Source organism: Zosterops lateralis (genome assembly GCF_965231275.1).
Source record: "Zosterops lateralis genome assembly, chromosome: 2".
NCBI classification, from domain to species: Eukaryota; Metazoa; Chordata; class Aves; order Passeriformes; family Zosteropidae; genus Zosterops; species Zosterops lateralis.
Window position 1 is genome coordinate 15,898,639 of NC_139763.1, and position 23,715 is coordinate 15,922,353.

Genomic DNA, 23,715 nt, shown 5'->3' on the forward strand with positions numbered 1-23,715 from the left:
TATATAAAAATTCTGAAAAATATTCTTATTCCTGATGGACTTTTTCAGCTTTGCACTCCACACACTGCAATATTCTCATCCTTGCAGTAATCAGTCTTTTCTATTTTTCTCACTTTTAGCTACTTTATATGAAACTCTACTATTTTCTTGTTCTTCTGGTCTAAGAGCCTTTGGCAGTTTTGGTAAAAAAAAAAAAAAAAAAAAAAAAAAAAAAAAAAAAGAAAAAAAGAAAAAAAAAGATGCAGTACCTAAATAATACATTCAGCACATGTTTCTAATCCACCAGCTGAGTTGTACAGCCAGTCTGCTCTAATGCCTATGCAGTGCAGGATATGTGGCTCTCATGACTAGACTCCTTCCTATCTACCTCTTTGACTGTTATGTCTTTATTAGAGAACAATTACTTCACTGTACTAATACTGAAAATGACTCAGGCTTAGTTATTAGCCTGTTTTGCTCCTTCTGTCACAACAAGTTAAATCAAAAGCATTGCAAGGAATGTGTGGTAAAGTTGGAAATGTGAACCAAAGGCAGCGAGAAGGGATTCTGCTTTGAAGAAGTGTCTAATTAGAAAGAAGCACCCTCTGTGGTGCAGAAAAACATGAGAAAATGTTTTCTCTTTACTTACCAATTATATTTTTATGAAATGCAGTTGGAAATGACTGCAGTGATGAGGCACATGTCAGATGTACATGTGTAGGTGGGGACCTTGAAATCTGCCTTTGCTCTCCAGGTGGGGACCTGGAAATCCATCTATATCCTAACAAGGAATCTAAAGACGATGCTAAAACCAGTTTGGTCAACACAACCAAACTCATTGGCTTCTCCCATTGCTGTTTTTTCAAAGAACTGGAATCAGGCTTGCCTGTTCACATCTTCCAAAGCCTGCTTCTGTCATGGAACAGCAGGAAGTCGTGGGTGGCAGCAGGACAGACAAGGATAGGGACCTTGCCCACAGCAGCCCATCCCATACAGGCAAAGGAAGTGACCCAGAGCCCAGTGACAGCCAACAAAGGCCTTACTGAGGCAAGTCCAAGGACAAGCCAGGACATCATGTCAGGATCAGCAGGTTAGGAAGCCAAGAAGAACAGGCTCACCTACAGCTGAGCTCAGCCAAGGACCAAGGGCGAGGACCTGAGCTGACAGGGAGCTCCTGGGCCTGCAGGCAGGGGGTACCTGAGGTGAACTTCAAGTTTAGTTGGGTGCTACTGTTCCTGCAGCCTGAGGGCTTTTGGAGTCTGTGGTGGCTGTTCAGTGGGAGTAAGAAAGTAGGGGATGGTGCAATACTCTGCAGTGTTTTCCTCCCTACAAACCAGGCAGCTCTGAGTGAGCTCCTTGTATCCTAATGTCTCAAGCTCTTTCAAATGCAGTCTAATATGATAGAAAATAACCCTTTTTTCTACAGAATTCATGAGTTTGGGGAGGAGTTGAAAGATGTCTTATTTTTATTGTCTGCTCTGTAATAATAGTTTGGGTTATAATAGTCTCTGACCACACAATACTATAGTTAGATCTATGGAAAACTTGCCTCTCCAGTCCATTAATTTTCAGCTGTTGTTCATGTTTTTTGTGCTTGTGGTCTGCCAGAATGAATGTATAGTCCAGAAAGCTTGTTGTAGTATATGAAACTCTATATTGTGTAGATGAAAAAAGTGATAAGGGATAATACATATATATCATAATTGCATATTCAGGAAGAAGGTTAGAAATATGTGTGCGATGTTCACTTTAAGGTAAGATAATTTATTCTAATGAGACTCAGGTAAATCATTATTTTAAGATTGTAATCTCTTTATTCTTATACTGCTTACACACACATCCCAGCCTTTCTTAACATTACAAGTGCTAGCTACTAGTGTTACATAAATAATGAATGGTGTTTGTGTGTAGTTTTATGTTTCCTGGTAATCTGGTCTCTTTATGTGCACCTATTTTCAGTGACTGTCAGATATCTTTACCCCCTTCCATTCTCCCAGAACTGACTTCAGAGTTATCACTTCAGGTGAAGTGTGCAACAGCCAGATGAGCAGTGGGCTGCATTGCTGTGCATCACCATCACCACAAGTGCAGCTTGTGAAAGGCTGCAGGGGCTGAGTTTGGAGTCTGTTGTGTTGGTGCTGAAAAACCACTGAGTCAAACAGTGTTGCTGACAATATAATGGTTTGATTAGTTCTGACCCTTCCTGTAGTACCCCACCTTACTTACCAGTATATACTGGCATTTGGTGCTTCTTGGAAAATCAGATACTATTAGAAAAAGACCACATTCAGCAAGGTGGTATTCAGATGAAAGCAGCACATTGTAGCTTGTTATAATTTCTACAGACAGAGAGCTGCCATAGCTTTGGTTTTCATGTTGGAAAGGACTGTAGAAACAGTAAAGTTGACAGAATTCTTTTTAAAAGTCATTACTAAAATCATTGGTTTAGGTAGTCCACAATTTCCTCTCTCACCTAGACCTTAGACAGTGTTATTGGTTTATTTTAATGAGAATTTTCTGTAATTGTGTGCACTTCCATGTTAGTTCCATGCATTTTAAGTTCTGATTGCATTCAGGTGGTTCTTTACAGTATTGTGCAAAACAGCTGATACTCCTCTGTAGCCAGAGACAAGAATGAATGAGAAATGTGAGGATGGAGTTTGATTCCAAGCTGTGTAACATCTGGTCTTGTTTGTTGTTTTCCCTCATCAGGACAGCTGCAAAGACTTATCCTCAGTCTCCTAAAAACACCAAACAATATCCAGCTTCTCCTGTGAAGCATCGTGCCACTTCCAGTCTCAGCCAGGAAACACCTAAAAAGAAAGCAGACAAGGAGAAAGAAAATGTCAGTCACCTGAAGTCTCCAGGAGCACGTGCTGAGGATGTGGGCCAGGTGGCTCCTGAGAAGCATGTGCCTTCTGCTGGAAAGGCTGAGAGCAGTGAAGGTGAGCCTTACTGCAAGACATTAGTGCAAGATACCAGGGTCCCTGAGACTTTCAAACAGTGGTGAGCTGTTCTTTTCATGAAGCTGCTCAGTCACAGGCTTATGAGAATGTGTAAAGATACATACTGGAACCTGTGAATACAGTTTTCACTAATGTACCAAGAGCATTTGTTAATGAGGATGTGCCAATGCTGACATCCAGGGATGCCCTTATCTCTCTTCCATCTTCTTTCTGTTGAAAATGCTGAAGTGTGCTTTTAAAAAGGTGTCTTACCACTCTGAACCAGGCCCATTTCAGCCTCTGTACAAACATGAAATTGCTGGGCACTCTCTTTGTTCCCTGTCTGACTTTCCACCCTTGGTTGTCTTCTCCTAGGGAAGATCACAGCAGGAACAAGTGATGCAGAAGAAGCTGCAAAAATTCTAGCTGAAAAAAGACGACAGGCCCGCCTGCAGAAAGAACAAGAGGAAAGGGAGAGACAGGAAAGAGAAGAACGAGAAAGGTCTCTCTATTGCTCTGTGAAAGTTATTACCTCGTAATTTAACCTGTCTCACTGAAGATGCTTGAAACTGTGGTAGAAACAAGTGGGAATTTACATGCATTTGTTAATTTCTATCATTTCAGACTCATATTTCATTAGTGTCTTTTGCAGTCTCTGTGATTAGTTAGAAAGTAATAATTTGGCCTCTTCAAGAACCCTGAATAAATTATTACTTTTCCAAATGCTTCAAGCACATGTCCGTGCTGAAGTGTAGTGCATACTGCAGTCTGGACATACCTGAAGTATTTTATGTTGTAAAAAAAAAATATTTGAGGTGGCTTTAAAGGAGCAAGGTCACGGAGCAGAAACAGTCTTGCAACAGCAGGATATGCATTAAATGGCAAAGCTTCAATCATTCATAATTAACCTGAAGTTCATCTTCCTGCCCAACTCTGCTGCAGGCATTGAGGGTTCTGAGTGTGGGCAGAATAAAGGTTGCTGTGTCTGAGCAGTGAAGTTCTGGCTCTGTCCTGGGAACAAGCTTTAAGGTGGTTCTCCACATGGGATACAGGTTGCAAGTGTCAGCAAACCATGCACTTCCTTCAAACCCCGAATAGGAAATCACTAACTCTGCATGTCTAGATTCAGCTTTGGGTTTTCCTATTAAAAACACAGTGGGTGGGGTGGGAGTGGAATGACCAGCTCTTGCCATTTTGGCCCTGATAGAATGATAAGAATGATCACCTACAAAAAAATTCTTAAGGAGCATGATGTCCCTCAGTGTGCCAGGGAACAGCACAGTTGGAATTTAGACTCACTCCTTCCAGGGTTCCACTGTGTTTTGTGGAATTTGCTGCTACTTATCCCATCTGTTTATCTTTAGATGAAATAAAAGATAAAAGAACTTGCTTATTTATAGATAGCAGCATTCTGGGTGTCAAGTACAGGGGAGAGGGTTGTCTTTGTTCTTGAAACCTAATTTTATTATTGACACTCTAATTGAAATTAGAACAGAAATGCTTTCTTTGATCACACATGTTTTTTCAGTGGAAATTATAACTTCTATGAAATATTTTAGGCATTAAAAGCAAGATTGGAGTAAAAGCTTGATAGCATGTGCTCAATGTCTTCACTGTATCCTGGCATCTTTCATGAAAATATGTGCTGATGCATGTATTATCACTTCTGTTACATTTGTTGCAGGCTTGAAAGAGAAGAGCAGAAAAGAAAGGCAGAAGAAGAAAGACTTCGTCTGGAAGAAGAAGCTCGTAAGAAGGAGGAGGAAAGAAAACGTGAAGAAGAGGCAGCTAGAAAAAAGGCAGAAGAGGAAGCCAGGAGAAGAGCTGAGGAAGAACAAATGCTAAAGGAAAAGCAAGAAAAAGAGCTCCAAGCCAAACTTGAGAAACAGGTATAATCTCAAACAGAAATGCGAAATTTTTATACAGGTAAAAAAAAATACTTCCTAATATTTGCTGCCTGAAATGAATAATGACCCTAACATATTTTGCACATTTTGATTAGAGGGAAGAAGCAGAAGTCAAAGCCCGTGAGGCAGCTGAACAACTTCGTCTTGAAAGGGAACAAATCATGCAGCAAATTGAGCAAGAAAGGCTGGAGCGGAAGAAGGTGAGTATTTGCATCTCAGGATAATTATTTCATTTCTTGTTTAAATACATAACCCAGGAATCACCCAGTAGTATCTACTAACAATAGTCTGGAGAGATTAGAGGTGAATAGTTATGCCAAATTTAATATTTGTTACTTGCCTGTTAGGGGAACACGGACATCAAAATTTGTAACAAAATGGAATTGCCTGAGGCAAATGACTTTCTACTAGGCACTGAGCAAATACAGAGCCAGCCTCTACCTGAAAGGTTAAATGCCTGAGACAAGCAAGGAGTGGCATGCCAAAGCAAATATCAACTGCTGCCCAACCCAGGACATCACTAACTACTGAGAAACAAGAGTGACTTTGTTTAAAACTTACTCCATGAAAGCTGTGTGTCATTAATGAGCAGGTTTGTGATTAACAAACAGCTTTCCCCCCACCTGGCTGTCTCTGGTTGCATTATGCAAAGGAGCAGGATTGTCTGGCCACTGCTACACACAGAAAGGGCTGAAGCTGCATAAATGAGCTTTGTTTACAGTTGTGTAGCAGGAAAGAGGACAGCTGCAGAACCCCTATCTGGTTACAAAAGGTCATCTCTCCATATATGTTATTCCAATATGTTTTAAACTGTTCACCACTGAACTGGAAGTATGTTGCAGATTAGACTATCAAACAAAAGTGTTTTACATCTCAAATAATTTCCTTTTTAATGAAGAAAGAAGGAAAACAAAAGTATTTTGGGATAATGCCTTACACATTTTGAGCAAGAATAACTTCAGATATTTAATTTTGCTTTTCTATTCCAAAAAGGCTAACTATTTTTAAAGGAACTGTTTGGAAATAGTTGGAAAAGCAACTAGATTAAAATAACCACTGTTGGTTTTAAACAAATGTCTTGTTCCAGAACTGAGCATAACTCATAGCTGCAAACACCTGGTATTAAAAATACTTATTTCTAAAGTGCATCTGCTGAGAATGTCATGTTCTGTAAGATCCGATAGGTTAAAGCCAGCTGCAAGATGTTTTCTTTCTACAATTTTCTTTATTTTTCTTATTTGTTCTCCCTTTTCCAAGACAGGAAGAGATGTCATGACAGTAAAGAAAAGGTTCTTTGTCTTTTTTTCCCCTGTCTCTTGTGTTACATATTCTGCATGCCATCTCATCCTCAAATTTATTTTGATTTATAGAGAATAGATGAAATAATGAAGAGAACAAGGAAGAGTGAAAACCCAGAAGTAAAGGTATGAAACAGTATGTGGCTGCAGGATTTTTTTTTTGTTTTGTTTTATTATCATACATGGAAATTAAATTCTAGGGTAGTTTCATGTTAGTAAGTGTACTTAGGTACGCTCTAGACCCAAATTTTAGATGCATTTCAAACTGAGAGTGACTGTTGCTGTGTTACAGTCACTGCTACAGAGACACAGCTTTTATGCAGCCTTTGCAGGTGGGATAGTTGTCCCCTCACTGCCTAGCAAGGGGCAACTGCCCATTCCTGCATGCTGGCGCTGTAAAGTTTGCTGCTGATGTGTCTTCCAGCTTTGTACCAGGCAGTGACTCAGCTACTGAGCTCTTTGTTACACCTGTCCGGAATGTGGGATTGAAAAGAAGGCAGTTGTGTCCAGCTAAGAAGTGACAGTCAGGTTTTTATTTCTAATCTACAAAGGAAACTGTTTGTTCAGTTACTTTCAGAGAATGTTTTCTGTTTTAATTTTAAAAATTTGCTATGCCTAACTAAAAAGGGAAAAAGAGTTCTGTTTTGCTGTTGGGCTTTGTCACCCTGTGGCCCTGGGCAGTCTCACAAGTTTTGAGTCCAGTCAGTTCCATGAAGGTTACAGTCCTCCCTCTAATACAGCTGAATCATTACTTGATTTCAGAAGGAAGAGCCAAAACTGGAGATCCCATCAACTTTGAATGTGGAAAAGCAACCAAAGGCCCTTGTTCTCAACCAGCCAGGTAAAAGTTGATATATTTTTCTGACCTATTTTCACAGTTGAATCTCTTCAGATTTTTTTTGATCTGAGGCAGAGCACTGTGTATTATCATAAATTCTTTGCTTTCATCTCAGAAAGAACAGCTATATTTGCATCAGTGACAAATGTTGGAAACTGGAGACGACTTTGTTTTGCCACTTAAGCAATTCAAAATAAAGTTTCTCCTCCATTTTAGTATCTGATGTAGCATTTTTGTTAATGAAAAGTTCTAATCTGCCAATAAGTTTGATTGGTGCAACCTACCTTCAAATTTTGTAGGTAGAAGAGTTTTGCACACAACCAAGCTTTTTATAGTATGACTATAAATCTTATATTTAATTTGACTTCATTAAAAAAGCCCATGTATTTAAAGGATTATTAAATAAAATATACATATCTGACATATGTGTATATTTTGTTTACTTCTATAGGCTAAGGTTTTTAGTACATGACATAAAAGATAAAACATTCTCTCCTTGTTTCCTCAAATTTAAAAGATGTAGCATAAAAAGCAGTTTTGGTGTTGAATAGAGGAATGACAGTGTAGTATCATGAGTCATGGATTAAACCGAGTCTACTGCATTGTCAGTCTTCCTTTCTACTCAATCTATAACTTAAAACTATTTAAATAACAAAATTTCTACTGTCATAATTTCTAACTTTTTTAATAGAGATCAATGGATTGGCAACCTGCCTGAAAAATAAAAGCTTCGAAAGTGCTGCTTCTGTAATCCCTACCCAAGATGTAGTTGCTAATGGACTGAAGTCAGTTTCAGGACTTATTCAGCTGGAAGCTGTTGATGGGAAATCTAACAGCATGGAAGATTCAGCAGATGAGGTTCAGTCCATGGATGTGAGGTACAGACTGGTTCTACCAACGGGTTGGGGAATTCCTGTAAGACACAGGATTTTGGAGTTTTATTTGTTAATACTTTACCACTTTCCTTCTCACATCCCCCCACGGTAGCAGCTGGAAGTGCATTGGGTGTGTCCTGCTCCTGCCAGGATGTTCCTGGGTGTTTGACACAAGAGCCACAGAATCTCATCTCACTCACATATTTGGGGGAGGGAACTCTGAAATCCTTCCACAATCCTTAGTTATGGATTCCATGCAAGTTTGCCCAAACCTTTCAGATAGTTTTGTGAAAGCAGCTACTGTAGATACTGTTCTGATGTCACCATTTTTTAATTTGGCTGCATGGCTGTGATGCATGAGCATTTCTGCCTCCATACAAACAGAATAAAGCAAATAATGGATTTAGAATTTTAAGTACTTAACAAGTAGAAATGTATGGAAATCAGTAAATAACTTTGTAGTTTTAAATACTCTCACGTTTTGATGGAAGAACATGCAGAAAAAAAGGATTTTTAATTTTAAAGGTTTATTTACATATTTTCCATATATAGGCAGTTAATTTAAGGCTGCTAAGTCAAAGCTAGGACTGAGTTTTAAACATGGAATTTTTATACTGTTCTCCCTTAATCGGTAAGCTAATTGAACCTCTCATACTGTCCCAGTATTTCCAGCAAATATGCATAAATGTTTAGAAAATGCCCTGCTGGGACCAACCAGAAGATTCTGTAGCCCATTATTTGGTCGTAGAGATTATCAGTAAGAAAAACCAGGGAGGGAGAGCACCTGGGCCTACCACTTCCTGCAATCCAATGTCATTGCAGTGTAGCCTTAGGGATATTGAAGATGCAATTCTGCCTTGGCCTTTTAAGTAGCCACTGGTTGATGTGTTGCCCATAAGCTTATCCCACTCTTTTTTTACCAGGGGATGTTTGTGTCTAGGACCTCACCTGGAAGCAGTTTGTACGGTCTCACTGAGTAGATGATGTTCTTTGATCCCTGTTAAACCCAGTTTCTTATTGGTGGCATTGGACACCCCTTACATTTTGTGTTGTAGGATTTCATGCATGATAGTTTCGTCCTCAACTCATTTACCACCACATCTTGGTTTTAGAAATGTCTGTGAAAGCCTTCCTCTGCCTTCTCTAGACTAACCTTGCTAGTCTCAGTAAAGCAGCTGGTTGCAGCATTTCCTAAGTTTAATTATGAGATTTCTATGTCTGAAGTATATCACAAGGTCTCAAGAAATAACTTCTTATTTAAGTTTTGAAATGTGTGTGCTTTAAGTAAGTGTTTGCAGGTCCAGGACAGTAATGTGAATAATGCAATAAACATTTTGGTAAAGGAATGGTGCAGGGACTGAAATAATGATCAATAAACTCAGTTCAGTAAACTATCAGCATGTGGGTTTAGGAGATGAGTGCTGATGTTACACAGCTACTGCAAACTTTAATAATTAAGGGATATAGGTTAGGTATGACCTTCCATCCTGAACAGGGCAATATCTTTTTTCTTTGGATTAGGACATTATCTAGATAAAAAGTTTGCTGCAGCTGATGAGTGTTAGTTTCTGAACAGTCAGAGGTTTAGTTTGATTGTTGTTTAATGAAAAGTTATTAATCTCTTATTCTGTGTCTTTCTTCCTTTATGTTTCATATAGCCCGGCTTCAAAAGAGGAACTTATCTCTATCCCTGAATATTCACCCATGAATGAACTCATGCCAGGTGTTTCTTTGGACCAAAATGGGACAAGTAATGCCAAGGCTCTTGAAGACCTCTTGGATTTCACAGGCCAAGCTACTTACTCCAAGATGTCCAGTGATACCCTTAGCCTAGATGACTGTAACAAAAACTTGATTGAGGGATTTAACAGTCCAGGACAGGAAAATACACTTAATTCTATCTGTTGACAGCCTCTCTTTTCAGCAGAACAGATACAGGTACAGTATTGTGATAAACATCTTAGGTATGATAAATTGCTGTGATTACTTACTAGCTTCCCAGGATATTGCAGCAGTGGTACACAGCAGTGTGGAGAGAGAAAGAAAGCTGTTCTCCTAGGTATTTAAATTCAACATAATCTTTGAGATTTGCAGCTGCCTGTAATTTGGCATCATATGCAAACTGACTGTATCATAGCAACCACAAGTATCTGGTAAATGGAAACATTTCCTTTAGACATCCAGAATTTCTTCATTAATATGTACCTTTCGTGTATATCTTTGGGGCCTATTTGCATGAAGAAAAGAGTTAAAAGTGGAGCCAGTCTAGGCCATGGTATTTATTGCTGCTGCTTACTCTTTTCTGCTGCTGTAAAACTTGCAATGTAGAATCACATACCCTGAAAAGCCAGCATAGTAAAAACCCATAGGAGGCTTCAGTGACAGTCTCAAGATACAAAGCCCTAGTCAGGTTTTTTGGAAGAGTATATTCTCTAAGTTACAAAACTGAGGTCATCTGATTTGCATAGCTGACTTGATATTCTTCTCTCTCTTTTTAATTGACAGAGGTAACAATTTCTGGAGGATATATATCCCTGTGATGCTACTGGCAGTAAAATATGAGCTTGTCACTTGAAAAAGCTTCTGCAGTCCTTGAACACTGGATTTCAAATAATCAGAGCTGAATATAACTTGTCTTCCCAGGGAATATGTTGAATAACTGGTTGCTTTTGGTAGAAACCAATGATCTAGAGCCTTGATGTTTCAGGGAAGACAGAGTGTGCATTAGAATTTGAGCTTTAGCTGCTAATAAAGCACTTATTTCTTCTTTAATTTAAAATTCATCTCAACACTTCACTGTGATTTTTACCTGTGCATTTTATTTTTAAATAATTATTTCCTAAGCTTGATCATACATTCATTTAGACATCTTTTTCTTGTAAATAATGATGGAGTTTTCCCACAGTGCATTGAAACAAGATAATATACTGTACTTTAGTTTTGTGCCTATCTTTTTTTGTCTTTAATAAGGAGTTATTGGCAACTTTTATGAGGTGTGTAATTTAAAATTGTAGCTGAAGAGGCTTGAAAAAACATATAGCTGCTGGAATCAAAAGAGCCTTCTTATTGACTGTGGAGTGTGGGAATTATCCCTTTATGATTGTTGACACTTTTAGTCACTAGTGGCACTTACCGGTTAAATATTAATTAGTCTGGGAGCAGCTATCAACTGTGTTTAAAATTATATTTGTGTAACACTTGTAAGCAAAGTAGGCAAAATGCCAAGTGTAAGCCCTTAATATATATGTAGTATAGCTGTAGTAGATCCGAGTGAGTGATCAGGAGGGTGACACATTAACCTTTGAATATGCAGACACTTGATTGATACCAGCAGGCTTTCTATCACACAGAGAAGTATTTTGTCTTCCTGTAGGCTCAACAAAATCAGATTTAGTCAGCAGCAAAACAATACGTGAGTGTCAGAAACACAAAGGCCAAAATGCACGCCGGGAACACTGGGGCCCTTAATGTTCTGTAAACATCTGTATGGAACATTCCACATCAAGATGTACCAGATCAGGACGTCATGCGCCATACAGTGTTAACTTTATTTCTGTTGGTAAACCTTTATGCTAGATCAGGTGCTGCTTTGAGGACATTTTGTCCAGTCCCTTGTAAGTATAAATACAACTCTCTTGGGACACTAACACAGAAGATGTGAAAAATTGGGGGGAGGGTTTTTCTTTTCGTTTTCCACATATAAGAGTTCACAGCATAGATTGACCTCAGTTGTAGCACCATTCTTGTGCTCTTAAAAGTCAGCAGTGGGAAAGTAACCAGTGACATAATGTGCAATGCCTAAAAAAAACATACCTACAACAACCCAGCTCTATTTATGTTAGTGTACTTCAAAGAAATACTTTCTTTTGACTGTGCAGTAAGCTGTAGCATGGTACTGTGTCTTCCAAATTAGTCCTTCATCTGTTTCCTAAATAATAAACAAACAGAAGCAGTTGGTTTTTCTGTAATACATTGTGTTTGACAAATGTCATATTATATTTTATTATGGTGTCACTGTATAACCTGTAGATTTCTGTATTTGCATGACCTGTATAGCATGTATAAAGGTGAAATACATTTTCATTTATGAATCTGATTTGTTTCTTAGTGCTTTTTATTCCCACAACAATATGACTGATTTAAAAATACGTGTATGTTAATTTGTTCTGAGGTATTTTCTGAAGGAGGGTATAATACTGAATGAAGGTGTGGTTGTCAAAACCTCAGAGCTGGAGGATTCAAAATCCCTGACACCAGAAATGCCAAATTCTGTGGTTTTGGTGGGAATATGGAAGGAGAACTGGAGGAGTGCAAATTCCCAATGCCCGGAATGCCATCATTCCATGACGGTTTTGGCGGGAACTAGTGAGGGTGATCCAGCTGACCCGTCATCTTCTGCTCCCTCCTGGGCATTGCCTTGGAGAACTGAGTTGTGGGTGCTGCTGGGGATGCAGTATCAGGATGATTTTTAAAAAGCTGGTTTTGGTGTAGGTGCACAGTGTCGAAGCTAAACCATAGAACCAAATCACAGAATCAATGAAGTTGCAAAGAGCTCCAAGATCTTGGAGCCCAACCTTTCACTGATCCCCACTTGGTCCAGAGCACTCCCTATTAAATCATCAAATCCCAAATCCACTTGTGTGTGTGGCTCTCATCCTTGTGCCGTTTGCTGGTTAATAAATGCAGTGCGCTTTTGGCGTGTCAGGGCAGCTTCAAATTTCCTAGAATGAAGACATTGAAAAGTGTCCAATGTTCCCTCTCTCCCTTCCCCCAAGTTTCAAAGAAAAACTGTTTCTAGAGACATGTAGTCAGTCCATTACCAACAATGAGTGCGTTCTAATTAAATGGGGGGGGTCTTCTAGAGCACAAGACCTGGCATTCGAGGTCTCTTGATGGTTTCTAATCCAATTAACTCTTCAAACGTACTACATTTAAAATTCTGTACCAATAATTACTACTAATTCTAGACACATTTTCTACGTCACCTACATTCTACCAATGTCTTTGGTAGAATTCTGCCACTGTCACAGCAGAAGATGGAGTAGTAGAAGAACTTAAGACACCACCCAAAGTTCTCCATCTTGCCTCTATCTACTTTCATTCTAAAAACCCAAACCTACAAATTTTCACCCTGTGACAAATGAAACTACTATCTAATTTAAATTTTTGTTGCTCTTATTTCATCCGTAAGTGTTGGCAGTCTTTCCCATGGACTGATGTGGTGGTGCATTTTTACAGTTTTCTGTTCGTTGTCTGTAATTCTGTTGTGTTTCCTTGTAAGTTGGTTTATTCCATGTACCCCCCTCCCACTACTCCCCTTTGGTTTCTCCCTTGTTCCAGTTAGTCCTCAGTCTTATGTTCTATAACTCCTGGCTCCTGTCCTTCACTCTGGAGCCTCTCCCTGGGCCTGGAAAGATCCAGGGAGAGCCTCGAGTGATTGGACAGGAACCCAGCTTCCCCCTCCCATATTACCCTGATCGGTTACCGTATCCATCAGTTATGTTCCAGGCCATTCCCATGTTACCACGAATTGGATCCTCACTGAACCCATCCCTCTGTAGCAGCCCCAAAGAAAGGTTCCTGCAGAAGGGTGCTCCTTGGCATTGCCGAGGCTGCCACCCTGGGATTTAGTTGCTCCCCCTGTGGGACAATACACCCTGTTTGGTTCGCCTTAGCAGTGTCCCTCTTTCATTCCTTTGCCATCGTTGCCCTCAGCCTGAAGAGCCTGAAGACCAGCCCAGACTCACAGGGTTCTTTGGAAGGTGGCGTGCCCACCAGAAGATACACCTCACTTGCCGTGGTGCCAGAGCTAGCTGGGCTGAGGAAACCAGTGCACTGTGACAGACTAAGGTCAAAGGCAATGCTTTCCTGGGCTCCCAGCAAGGGTCTTGGACCCTCCAGGGCAATTTGAGGGCTTTTCCCCGTGCCCTGGACTCCAACAGCACCTGGGCCGTAGAGCAGTTGTGCCCTACGGCCGCCCCCCGGATTGAGTGGCTTTCCGGGGGGTGATCCACTCTTGGCGTTGGTGCTGGGAGAGGGCTGGGCTGAAGAACTCTGGCACCACCTCAGGATATTATTGTCCCTTCCTAAAAAAATGTTTGTAAACCAAAGAATGGCCTTCTTTTGCCTCTGTGTAGTGTTCTGTTTTGTAAAGTGACTCTCAGTGGATGTAGTTAAGACAAATGTGTTGCTACTTTGAGAAGCAAACTTCCAAATCTTTCACATTCTCAGGGCATTCCCATTAATTTGGGAAGTTTGCAACTTTTTGGAACTTCTTGAATTGAGCAATGGGAAGTAAAGCTTTCCTGAACTGAGGATTCTTAAATGCCAGGTTCTTGTGTCCCTTCACGACAAAGATGCTTTTGGGCTGCAGGAAATGACTTCAGTGAGAAAAGAATTCCAGCATGGGGTAAGAGCTCCTGACAGAGACCAAGAGCGGTGCCAGCAGTTGCTCCAGGTGCTCTTGCCAACAGCCCCTGTAGGAAGGAGCACAGTCCCCAGTGCATGCTGGCTTTGGCTGTCTCTGAGCCTGCAGAACAGGACAGGGCAGCATTTGCTGATGGTTTGAACCATTCCTAAAGATCCTGTCGGGATGTCGGAGACACTTGGGGTGAGGGATTCCTTCCAAGCTGGGCCACTTTGGGTGGGCTGGGGGCGGCCCCAGGGCAGGGGGCAGTGTGTGCATTGGGCCTTTGTGACACAGTGCAGCACGGTCACCGGGACATGAGATGGGACAGGGTGTCACAGGGCCCTTTGTGACATCTGCTGACACAGGTGCTGGCGGTGACGCAGCCACAGCACGCCACACCGCTCGGTGCCTGCGACGGGAGAGGACGGGACAGAGCGGTGCTGTGAGGAGCTCCCACACAGCACACTCGTTCCTTGCTGACCCGGAGCTTTTCCGAGGTGTTGTTCCTGCAGCTGACCTCGCGGCCAGACTGCAGGACTCGGTGACTCGGATCCTTTCCGAGGCATCTCCTATCCCTGTGTCCTGTGCCTTCCAGGCCAGACCGAGGGATTTTGGTCACCTGAACGGTTTACGAGGAATCTCCTGTCATTGTGGCAGGAGCCCTCAAGACCAGAGTGCAGGACTTTCTGTCCTGCAGCCTTCCTGAGGCTTCTGCGTCGCAGGTGCCTTCAAGGCACAACTGCCCGACTTGTGGACTCTGAGTTGTCCTGAGACATCTCTCTAGAAGGTGCCCTCCAGGCCAGATTGCAGCATGGTGGGCAGAATTTTCAGCATCTTCAAAGCCTTCAGAGGGAAAAAAAAGAAAGGCCCTGGAGCTGTCCCAGCACAGGAGCCTGAAGAGCCGCAGCAGGTCCAGCCACTGCAGGATGGTGAGTGGCAGAACTGGGCTACAGGGCTGAGGGCTGCAGCCAGATTGGCCCCATTCCATGCCGTCCCATCCCTTCCAATGTCAACATATCCCCGGACAGGATGGAAAAGGAGCTGGGGCTGCCCTCTGCAGTGGCCATTCTCCATCCCCCGTGGCAGCCTGGGGCAGTCCCAGCCTGGGGACTGCAGGGCTGGGCTGTGTTCTCCAGCCTCTCCTGCAGCCCCTCAGCTCTGGCTGCTCTCACTCTTTGCCAGATGCAGTCACGGACCAGACGCAAGAGCGGAAGCCCGCCCGTGGCCGCTTCCGCAGAGCCCTGAAGGTACCTGCAGCCATCCCCACCTGGGCTGGGCCTGCTGTCACTGCTCAGCCCAGCAGCACGCTTGGAGCATCCCTCACATGCCTGTCCCTTGTTCTCCTGCAGATGCTGCGGAGGTTTGTGCCCACTGGGTGTAGAAAGACCCGCACCACTGCAACCGAGGGCACAGCTGAGCCTGACTGTGGGGTGATTGAGCTCCACGCAGAGCCTGATGTCAGCTCAGTTTTGGCTGAGCCCTCAGAAGACTCTGAGGCTGCAGGGAATGGTGTCAGGACTGTCTATGTGGTGGCTGAGGTCCACGCAGAGCCTGATGTCTGCCCAGTTTTGGCTGAGCCCTCAGAAGCCTCTGAGGCTGCAGGGAATGATGCCAGGACAAAGGCTGACATGGCAGTGACTGAGGACGTGGCCATCACCAACGCCGAAAGCGAAGAGACTCAGGGCATGGCAAATCCTGACACCACGTTCACTCTCATGACTCCTGGTCCCGGTCTGGAGGTAAACAGCCTGAGGCCAGGCCTGGAGGCTTCCCAGGATTGCGTGTCCCCTCAAGACACTGGGCCCTGTCAGCCTCTGAGGCCAGCAGAGTGTGGCGGGAAGGGAAGCACTTCTGGGGGGAAGCTGGGCAAGTTGCTCCCTTGGACAGCGCTCCAAGTCTTCCCCATTCCTCCTCCAGGTGCCAGCCCTTGTAAGGAACATTCACCAGAGTCTGGCATCCCATGCAAATGTGGATGTCAGGCTGCACACGGACATTCTGAGGCTGGCTGGAGAACACCCAGCTGACGTGGTGCTGACCCTCCTGCGCTGTGCCCCAACGTGTGACAGGTATGGGCCCCACCTGCCTTGAGAGCTCAGGGCTCACCAGCCTTTAGGGCCATGGCCCTGCACAGCCTGTGCAATGGGCTCTGCCAGACAGGCAGAGAGGTCCATCACCCTTGGGCCCCTGCTGCCATGCTCCCTCCATGCCCTTCAGGGCACTGGGGCTCTGTCACCTGAGCCCCCAGAGCTGCACAGGGCATGGTGCCGTGACTGACACGCCCCTGACACAGAACTCTGATCTCACAGAGCTGCTGCAATGATGTGGAGAGCCATAGGCTCGTCGGGTTCCACCATGGAAAAGGTGCTGCTAACACTGCTCCGTGTCATGGAGCACTGGCCAGTGTGCAGGATGAGCACCTCCGATGGGGACAACAAGGACGTTTTTGCCCTGGCTGTGAGTTTCTGTAACCCCAGGCCACCTCTTCAGCAACTCTGCATCCTCTCCCTGCCTCAGGCACTGGGCTGAAAGCTGGGCTAGGGGCAGGCTCAAGGGGCACCACGCCCGCTGCTCCCCCTGCATCTCCCCTGGGCCCTGCCACATGGACACCTCGGCACTGAGCGCTCTCTTGGGCTCCTTCTTTTGCAGGCAACTCTGGTGCTCTGGGTGATTGTCCAGGTGCCTGAGTGCCACAAGGCCATCATGGTTTATTTGCCCTACCTGTTTGTGGCTCTGCTCTACCTTGTTGTCATGACCACTCAGCAGATGCCACCAGAGGAAGTCAATAACTTCTGGAGAGCATGCCAGGAGGAGCACCACCTGACCAGCAACCCCAACAGGTCCCACTTGTCCTGTCCTTCCCGTGCCCTTGTGGCCAGCACCAGTGCTGGCAGTGTGACCTGAGCTTTGCTGTGCATACAGGTTTGCAGTGCAGGCCATGAAGGCCCTGCTCTACCAACAGCAGTGGGACAAAGAGGTGATGGCAATGGAGCTCAAGCGTGGCTGGGACACCCTGCTCTGTGCCGACACCCAGCACTATGCCGTGGGTCTGCTGGCCAGGTGACACCCCCTTCCTTTTTTATCTCCGCCCCTGGCATTTGTGCCCTGTGCCCCACAAGTCTCTGTGGTCATGGGCCAGAGGGATGATGGCCGAACAGACTGGAAAAGTTTGGGAGAGGAGGGTGCCCAGAAAGGGCCGCCTTCCCCAGCGCTCACATCCCTTCTATGGGTGCTGAGAAAAAACTGTGCCTCTTGAAGTCAGTCCTGGGAGAAGTTTTCCCCTCCCACCTCAGGGTCTTGCTGTCTTTTTCCCCCTGCCAGGGAGATGCGTCATGACTTGATCCCCCTCTGTTCCCACATCGCAATCCACCTGATCCAGCTGCTCAGGATGGAGGAGGATCCACGCTGGGATCTGCCCTTCCTGGCATACCTTGTGGAGGTGAGCGTGATGGCCAGCACTACCTTGCTGAGCTGCCTCCCAGCTCTCTGCCCTCTTGTAGCTGCAGCTGTCTGGGACAGTGGCCACACCTTGTGCTGCTGCCTGGGGCCAGCCCTGTGCGGTTCTGGGCTCCTGCTGGCTGGATCCCCTGTCACTGCCCTGTGCCTTTCCAGGTCCTGGATTTCCTGGAGTTGACTGAATGGGGTGACAGCATCATGAAGGTCATGTCGAGGTACCTGCACAGCCAGTGCAGGCAGAGGCAGCGCCTGGCGCTCAGAGGCCTCGTGGTGCTCAGCAAGGATCCAGCGATGGTAAGAAGGTGGCAGTGGCTGAAGCTGCCCTGGGGAAAGCAGCCCTTTGGGCTGGCTGGCCTTTTGGCAGCTGAGGCAGCTGCTCCCGGCTCTCCTGCCTCCCAGCTCAGCTGCCCAAGTGCTTCAGGACAGGCCTTTGGCCCCTGGGCCCTGTGGCAGCAGGCTGGGCTTGCAGGGCCAGGGCGCTGTTGGTGGTGCAGCCGTTCATGGCTTCACAGCACAGCCTTGTGTTCCACACAGGCCCGACCTGAACGCAGCCTGTCTCGACGCCTTGTGGAGCTGCTGGGGGATGCAGATGGAGAGGTGGTCAGCATGAGCCTCTCCGTGTTAATAAATGTGCTGCAAAACAAGTACAGCCTGATATCCAGCAGTGCTGCCCCAAAGCTTGCTAAGCCACTCCTGCAACTCTTTGAAAATGTAAGGCTCTGTGCCTCCAGCCACGGGCACTGGCTGCTGCCTGGAAAGTTTGGGCTTGGTGGATTTTCACGCCTTTGCCCATGTGGGCTGGTGAATTTGGTGCTTCTAGATCTTTCACTCTTCCTTTCCTCCAGGACAACAGCCACGTGCAGCTGCTCTCCATGCAACTTTTTCAAAAGATCATGGAGTTGGTAGTGAAGGAGGGAAAAGAGCCCCTGGAGAGAATTGTGAGCCAGAGCCTGCTCCCCCTCTTCCTGCACTGCCATGAAGAGAAGCAGCAGGTAGCGAAGGTGAGCGTTTGTGTGATTCTGGTGGATCTCTGGGAGGGGGCTCAGCTGCCTCCTGCCCTGGCCCCTCCCGGGCTGCAGCCTCCCCTGGCCTGGGCACAGGGACGAGACTCCTGTGCCCTGGGCTGCGGTGCCATCTCCACATCTCTGCTGCTCTCCAGGCCTCTCGGGAAACGCTGTATTGTGCAGCCGGCTTCTTGGAGAAGAGCGATCTCCAGAAGGTGCTGAGGGCAGAGGCGCCACTGAAAATCGCCGAATATCTGGTAAGGACGGGCTGGAGAAGCCCGAGCCTCAGGCCGGAGAAGCCCCAGCCCCCGGCGCTCGGTGTGTGGGGCTGGCAGCCGTGGCCCCTGCCCAGGGCCGCACCCCGGGGCTTCGGCCTGGCCCCACAGGCCGCTCCCTTCCCTGGGCCGCCAGGGCTCTTCTCCAGGCTCCTGCGCAGGGCCCCGAGCCGGGTGCGATGGAGCCCCGGCCCAGCGGGGCTGCGGGGCAGGACAGCCCCTTGGCTCCCCGGGCAGCCCCCGGGCCTGTGTCCCCTGCAGAGCCCGGGCCTCGGGGCTGTGCGGGCAGGGGAGGCCGGGGCTGGGCGCGGGGAGAGCGCGGCCCCTCGAGGGGCTGAGCCCGCACCCAGCGCACCCTCCTGCCGCTCTCTGCAGCTGGCACTGGACGAGAGCCGAGCGGCCGAGCACCTCCGCCAGGCCCTGGAGTACGTGGACAACCCACAGGAGGCCCTGCGAGAGGCGGCCATCAGCTTCACGGGTGAGCTGCGAGCCCGGGCTCCCTCCCCGGCCCCGGCTCTGCCCCGCCGGCCCTCGGGGCTGTCACCGCCGTCTCCCAGCCGTGCCCTGGGGCGGCAAAGGGCGGCAAAGGGCCCGGGCCGAGCCCTGCCGGGGCAGGAGGCCGTGTGCCCACAGGGCTCTGGCAGCGCCGCTGGGGCCCTGACAGGCTCTGTGCTTGTTCCCAGGGACCGCCGGGCTCTTGCTGTCGAGCGGAAAAAAGAGTTGCAGCTCTAAGTGAGGGTGAGTGAGGGCAGCGGGGGCTGTCAGGGGGAGCTGCAGTCCCTGCCCCGCCTGTGGAGGACTTCGCTCCTCGTGTGGACGAGGAGTGGTGTGGGCAGAGCACACTGAGATTTCAGGGACGCGGTGGGGATTCGTGGCCAGCCCCTTCCAGCTGATCTGTTGTCTTCTGCATTGCAAGAGCTGGCTGGGATGACCCTGGCAGGAGGGTCCCCTTGGATTGCCGTAGATCTGCGCTCTAAGCGTGGCTCTGTTCCTCTCTCTTTCAGCCCTTAAAACCCCAAAGACGGGAGTCCATCCTGAATTTTCCAGCTCACTTAGTCCTAATGAATTAGTTAAAAAATATGGATTTTGATCTAATACCAATATCCAACTGTGATGGACAAAGACTCGCTAACAGTTTAAAGTCAGAAAGTGTGTGTTTATTACGACGCCGGGCAATACGTGGGATCTCTCCCAAATACACACCACAAGTTACAGATGATCACAGGGTCTTTTTATGTACAGGAGTATTGAATACCCAAAACACAAATGCATATTCGTAATTCTGGTACATCCCATTCCTTGCTTCATATGGTAATTAGCCAAAAAGCTATTAAACAGCCATAGTTTGTTCTTTGAAATGGGTCAGTGGTCCTTTTATGGGGTGGGGTCCCAAAAATGACAAAGTAAAATGGGTCTTCCTCACTTGACTTTTCAACCTTTTAGTGTTACATGACCACTGCATCCTGGTTTTTCAGGACTGTTTGATTTATGATTGTATTGTATTCCTGGAGTCTATTGATTATTCAGGATGCAAAAGCCTAGTTTGACAGACTCCATGATCTTTTAGTTCCTAAAATCTGGCTTCTGTTAACTAAAGGGAAGCTTATCTATCTTATGTCAGCAATACCTATTTTAATTTCTTTTAAATTAACGCTTTACTAAGGGCTGAAGAAGTAGTGTTGTCTTCTGGATCCAGCAAAGCAGTGTCCCAAGAACAGCACCAGGAGACAATGAAGAGGACACCAATTCCAGGGCCAGAGTTGATGACTGGTTCCCACAGCCGAGACTGTGGGAAGCTGCCGTGGCTTCAGCGCTTTTCCTGCCTGTAAATAGCTCCTTCCTCCAGCCCTCAGACCTTGCCCACCCTGGTTTTTTCCCCTCCCAGTTTATCCCTTTGCTTCGCCTTTTGTTAATAAACACTTTGGCTTCTTGATTTTGCTTGCATCTCTGTGGAGCTGAAGCAGCACAAAAAGCTGAGCCCTGGGACACACAGGCCCCTGCTGCTGTTCTCTTCTGCCCCGTGTTTTGTGCAGAGACACAGAGGAACGAGGCCAGATCAGGCTGGAAAGTTCCCTGGGCTGAAGGTCCAGTTCTACAGCACTGTGGAGTTCAAGGTCTTGCTGAACACACTGAAGGCAGTAGAGGCACAAGGAGCCCGTGTGTCAGGGACCAAAGTTGTGCCTATTGCCCTGCTCTATTTGCTCTGCTCTTGTGCATGTTGACAAGGTTTTAGCACCTTTTTCCACCTCCACATTGCAGGAATTCGTGGGTCTGCTGGATAGGGAATGCTCCTCCCAAATTTTCTGCCCATTTGTCTAGGAACACTCCAATGACAGTGCTGATGCAACTTGTGCCGCTTCAGCCTTCTGAGGTTTTTGGGGAATTTTTTGAGGATTTTGGGCGGCTGGCGATAACACCGTGAATGTCATTTTTCCACGGGAATCTGGGAGGGGAGCTGAAGGATTCAAAATCCAGGATGCCAGGAATGCCAGATTCCATGGGTTTGGTGGGAATATGGGAGGGGAGCTGGAGGATTACAAATTCCCAATGCTCAGAATGCTGTTTCTCCATGGGGATTTGGGAGGGGGGCTGGAGGATTCCAGATTCCTGATGCCAGGAATGGCATTATTCCATGGGGATTTGGAGAGGAACAGGAGGATCAAAATTCCCAGCACCAGGAGTACTGTTATTCCTTGGGAGTTTGGGCAGGGAATGGGAGGATTTGATATGCCCAACACCAGCAATGCCGTTATTCCAGGGTTTTTGTGGGAATTTAGGAGGGGAACTGCAGGATTCGAAATTCCCAAAGCCTCGTATACTGTTGTTCCATGGGGATTTGGGCAGGGAGTCAAAGGATTTTAAGTTCCTGATCCAGGAATGCCATTATTCCATGCTTTTGGTGGGACTTTGGGAGGGGAATGAGAGAATGCAAAATTCCCAACACCTGGAATGCTGGTATTCTATGGGAACTTGTGAGGGGAGCTGGAGGATTCAAAATCCCTGACACCAGAAATGCCAAATTCTGTGGTTTTGGTGGGAATATGGAAGGGGAACTGGAGGAGTGCAAATTCCCAATGCCCGGAATGCCATCATTCCATGATGGTTTTGGCGGGAACTAGTGAGGGTGATCCAGCTGACCCGTCGTCTTCTGCTCCCTCCTGGGCATTGCCTTGGAGAACTGAGTTGTGGGTGCTGCTGGGGATGCAGTATCAGGATGATTTTTAAAAAGCTGGTTTTGGTGTAGGTGCACAGTGTCGAAGCTAAACCATAGAACCAAATCACAGAATCAATGAAGTTGCAAAGAGCTCCAAGATCTTGGAGCCCAACCTTTCACCGATCCCCACTTGGTCCAGAGCACTCCCTATTAAATCATCAAATCCCAAATCCACTTGTGTGTGTGGCTCTCATCCTTGTGCCGTTTGCTGGTTAATAAATGCAGTGCACTTTTGGCGTGCCAGGGCAGCTTCAAATTTCCTAGAATGAAGACATTGAAAAGTGTCCAATGTTCCCTCTCTCCCTTCCCCCAAGTTTCAAAGAAAAACTGTTTCTAGGGACATGTAGTCAGTCCATTACCAACACTGAGTACGTTCTAATTAAATGGGGGGGTCTTCTAGAGCACAAGACCTGGCATTCGAGGTCTCTTGATGGTTTCTAATCCAATTAACTCTTCAAACGTACTACATTTAAAATTCTGTACCAATAATTACTACTAATTCTAGACACATTTTCTACGTCACCTACATTCTACCAATGTCTTTGGTAGAATTCTGCCACTGTCACAGCAGAAGATGGAGTAGTAGAAGAACTTAAGACACCACCCAAAGTTCTCCATCTTGCCTCTATCTACTTTCATTCTAAAAACCCAAACCTACAAATTTTCACCCTGTGACAAATGAAACTACTATCTAATTTAAATTTTTGTTGCTCTTATTTCATCCGTAAGTGTTGGCAGTCTTTCCCATGGACTGATGTGGTGGTGCATTTTTACAGTTTTCTGTTCGTTGTCTGTAATTCTGTTGTGTTTCCTTGTAAGTTGGTTTATTCCATGTACCCCCCTCCCACTACTCCCCTTTGGTTTCTCCCTTGTTCCAGTTAGTCCTCAGTCTTATGTTCTATAACTCCTGGCTCCTGTCCTTCACTCTGGAGCCTCTCCCTGGGCCTGGAAAGTTCCAGGGAGAGCGTCGAGTGATTGGACAGGATCCCAGCTTCCCCCTCCCATATTACCCTGATCGGTTACCGTATCCATCAGTTATGTTCCAGGCCATTCCCATGTTACCACGAATTGGATCCTCACTGAACCCATCCCTCTGTAGCAGCCCCAAAGAAAGGTTCCTGCAGAAGGGTGCTCCTTGGCATTGCCGAGGCTGCCACCCTGGGATTTAGTTGCTCCCCCTGTGGGACAATACACCCTGTTTGGTTCACCTTAGCAGTGTCCCTCTTTCATTCCTTTGCCATCGTTGCCCTCAGCCTGAAGAGCCCGAAGACCAGCCCAGACTCACAGGGTTCTTTGGAAGGTGGTGGCCCACCAGAAGATACACCTCACTTGCCGTGGTGCCAGGGCTAGCTGGGCTGAGGAAACCAGTGCACTGTGACAGACTAAGGTCAAAGGCAATGCTTTCCTGGGCTCCCAGCAAGGGTCTTGGACCCTCCGGGGCAATTTGAGGGCTTTTCCCCGTGCCCTGGACTCCAACAGCACCTGGGCCGTAGAGCAGTTGTGCCCTACGGCCGCACC

The 23,715-nt window shown here is 46.3% G+C and overlaps 1 protein-coding gene across 2 annotated transcripts in view; it reads left to right on the forward strand.

The window, feature by feature from the left end:
• Positions 1–11,931, forward strand: part of MAP7D2 (MAP7 domain containing 2) — an 80,908-nt gene extending 68,977 nt beyond the window's left edge. For both annotated transcript variants that reach the window (XM_083854618.1, XM_083854619.1), the window contains 9 exons: positions 2,692–2,924; positions 3,300–3,426; positions 4,609–4,813; positions 4,927–5,031; positions 6,202–6,255; positions 6,892–6,970; positions 7,659–7,845; positions 9,501–9,780; positions 10,348–11,931. In XM_083854618.1, the coding sequence (XP_083710744.1) occupies positions 2,692–2,924; positions 3,300–3,426; positions 4,609–4,813; positions 4,927–5,031; positions 6,202–6,255; positions 6,892–6,970; positions 7,659–7,845; positions 9,501–9,750 (1,240 nt within the window). In that variant the 3' untranslated portion in view covers positions 9,751–9,780; positions 10,348–11,931. The remainder of the gene's footprint in view (positions 1–2,691; positions 2,925–3,299; positions 3,427–4,608; positions 4,814–4,926; positions 5,032–6,201; positions 6,256–6,891; positions 6,971–7,658; positions 7,846–9,500; positions 9,781–10,347) is intronic.
• The last annotated feature ends 11,784 nt before the right edge of the window (positions 11,932–23,715 follow it).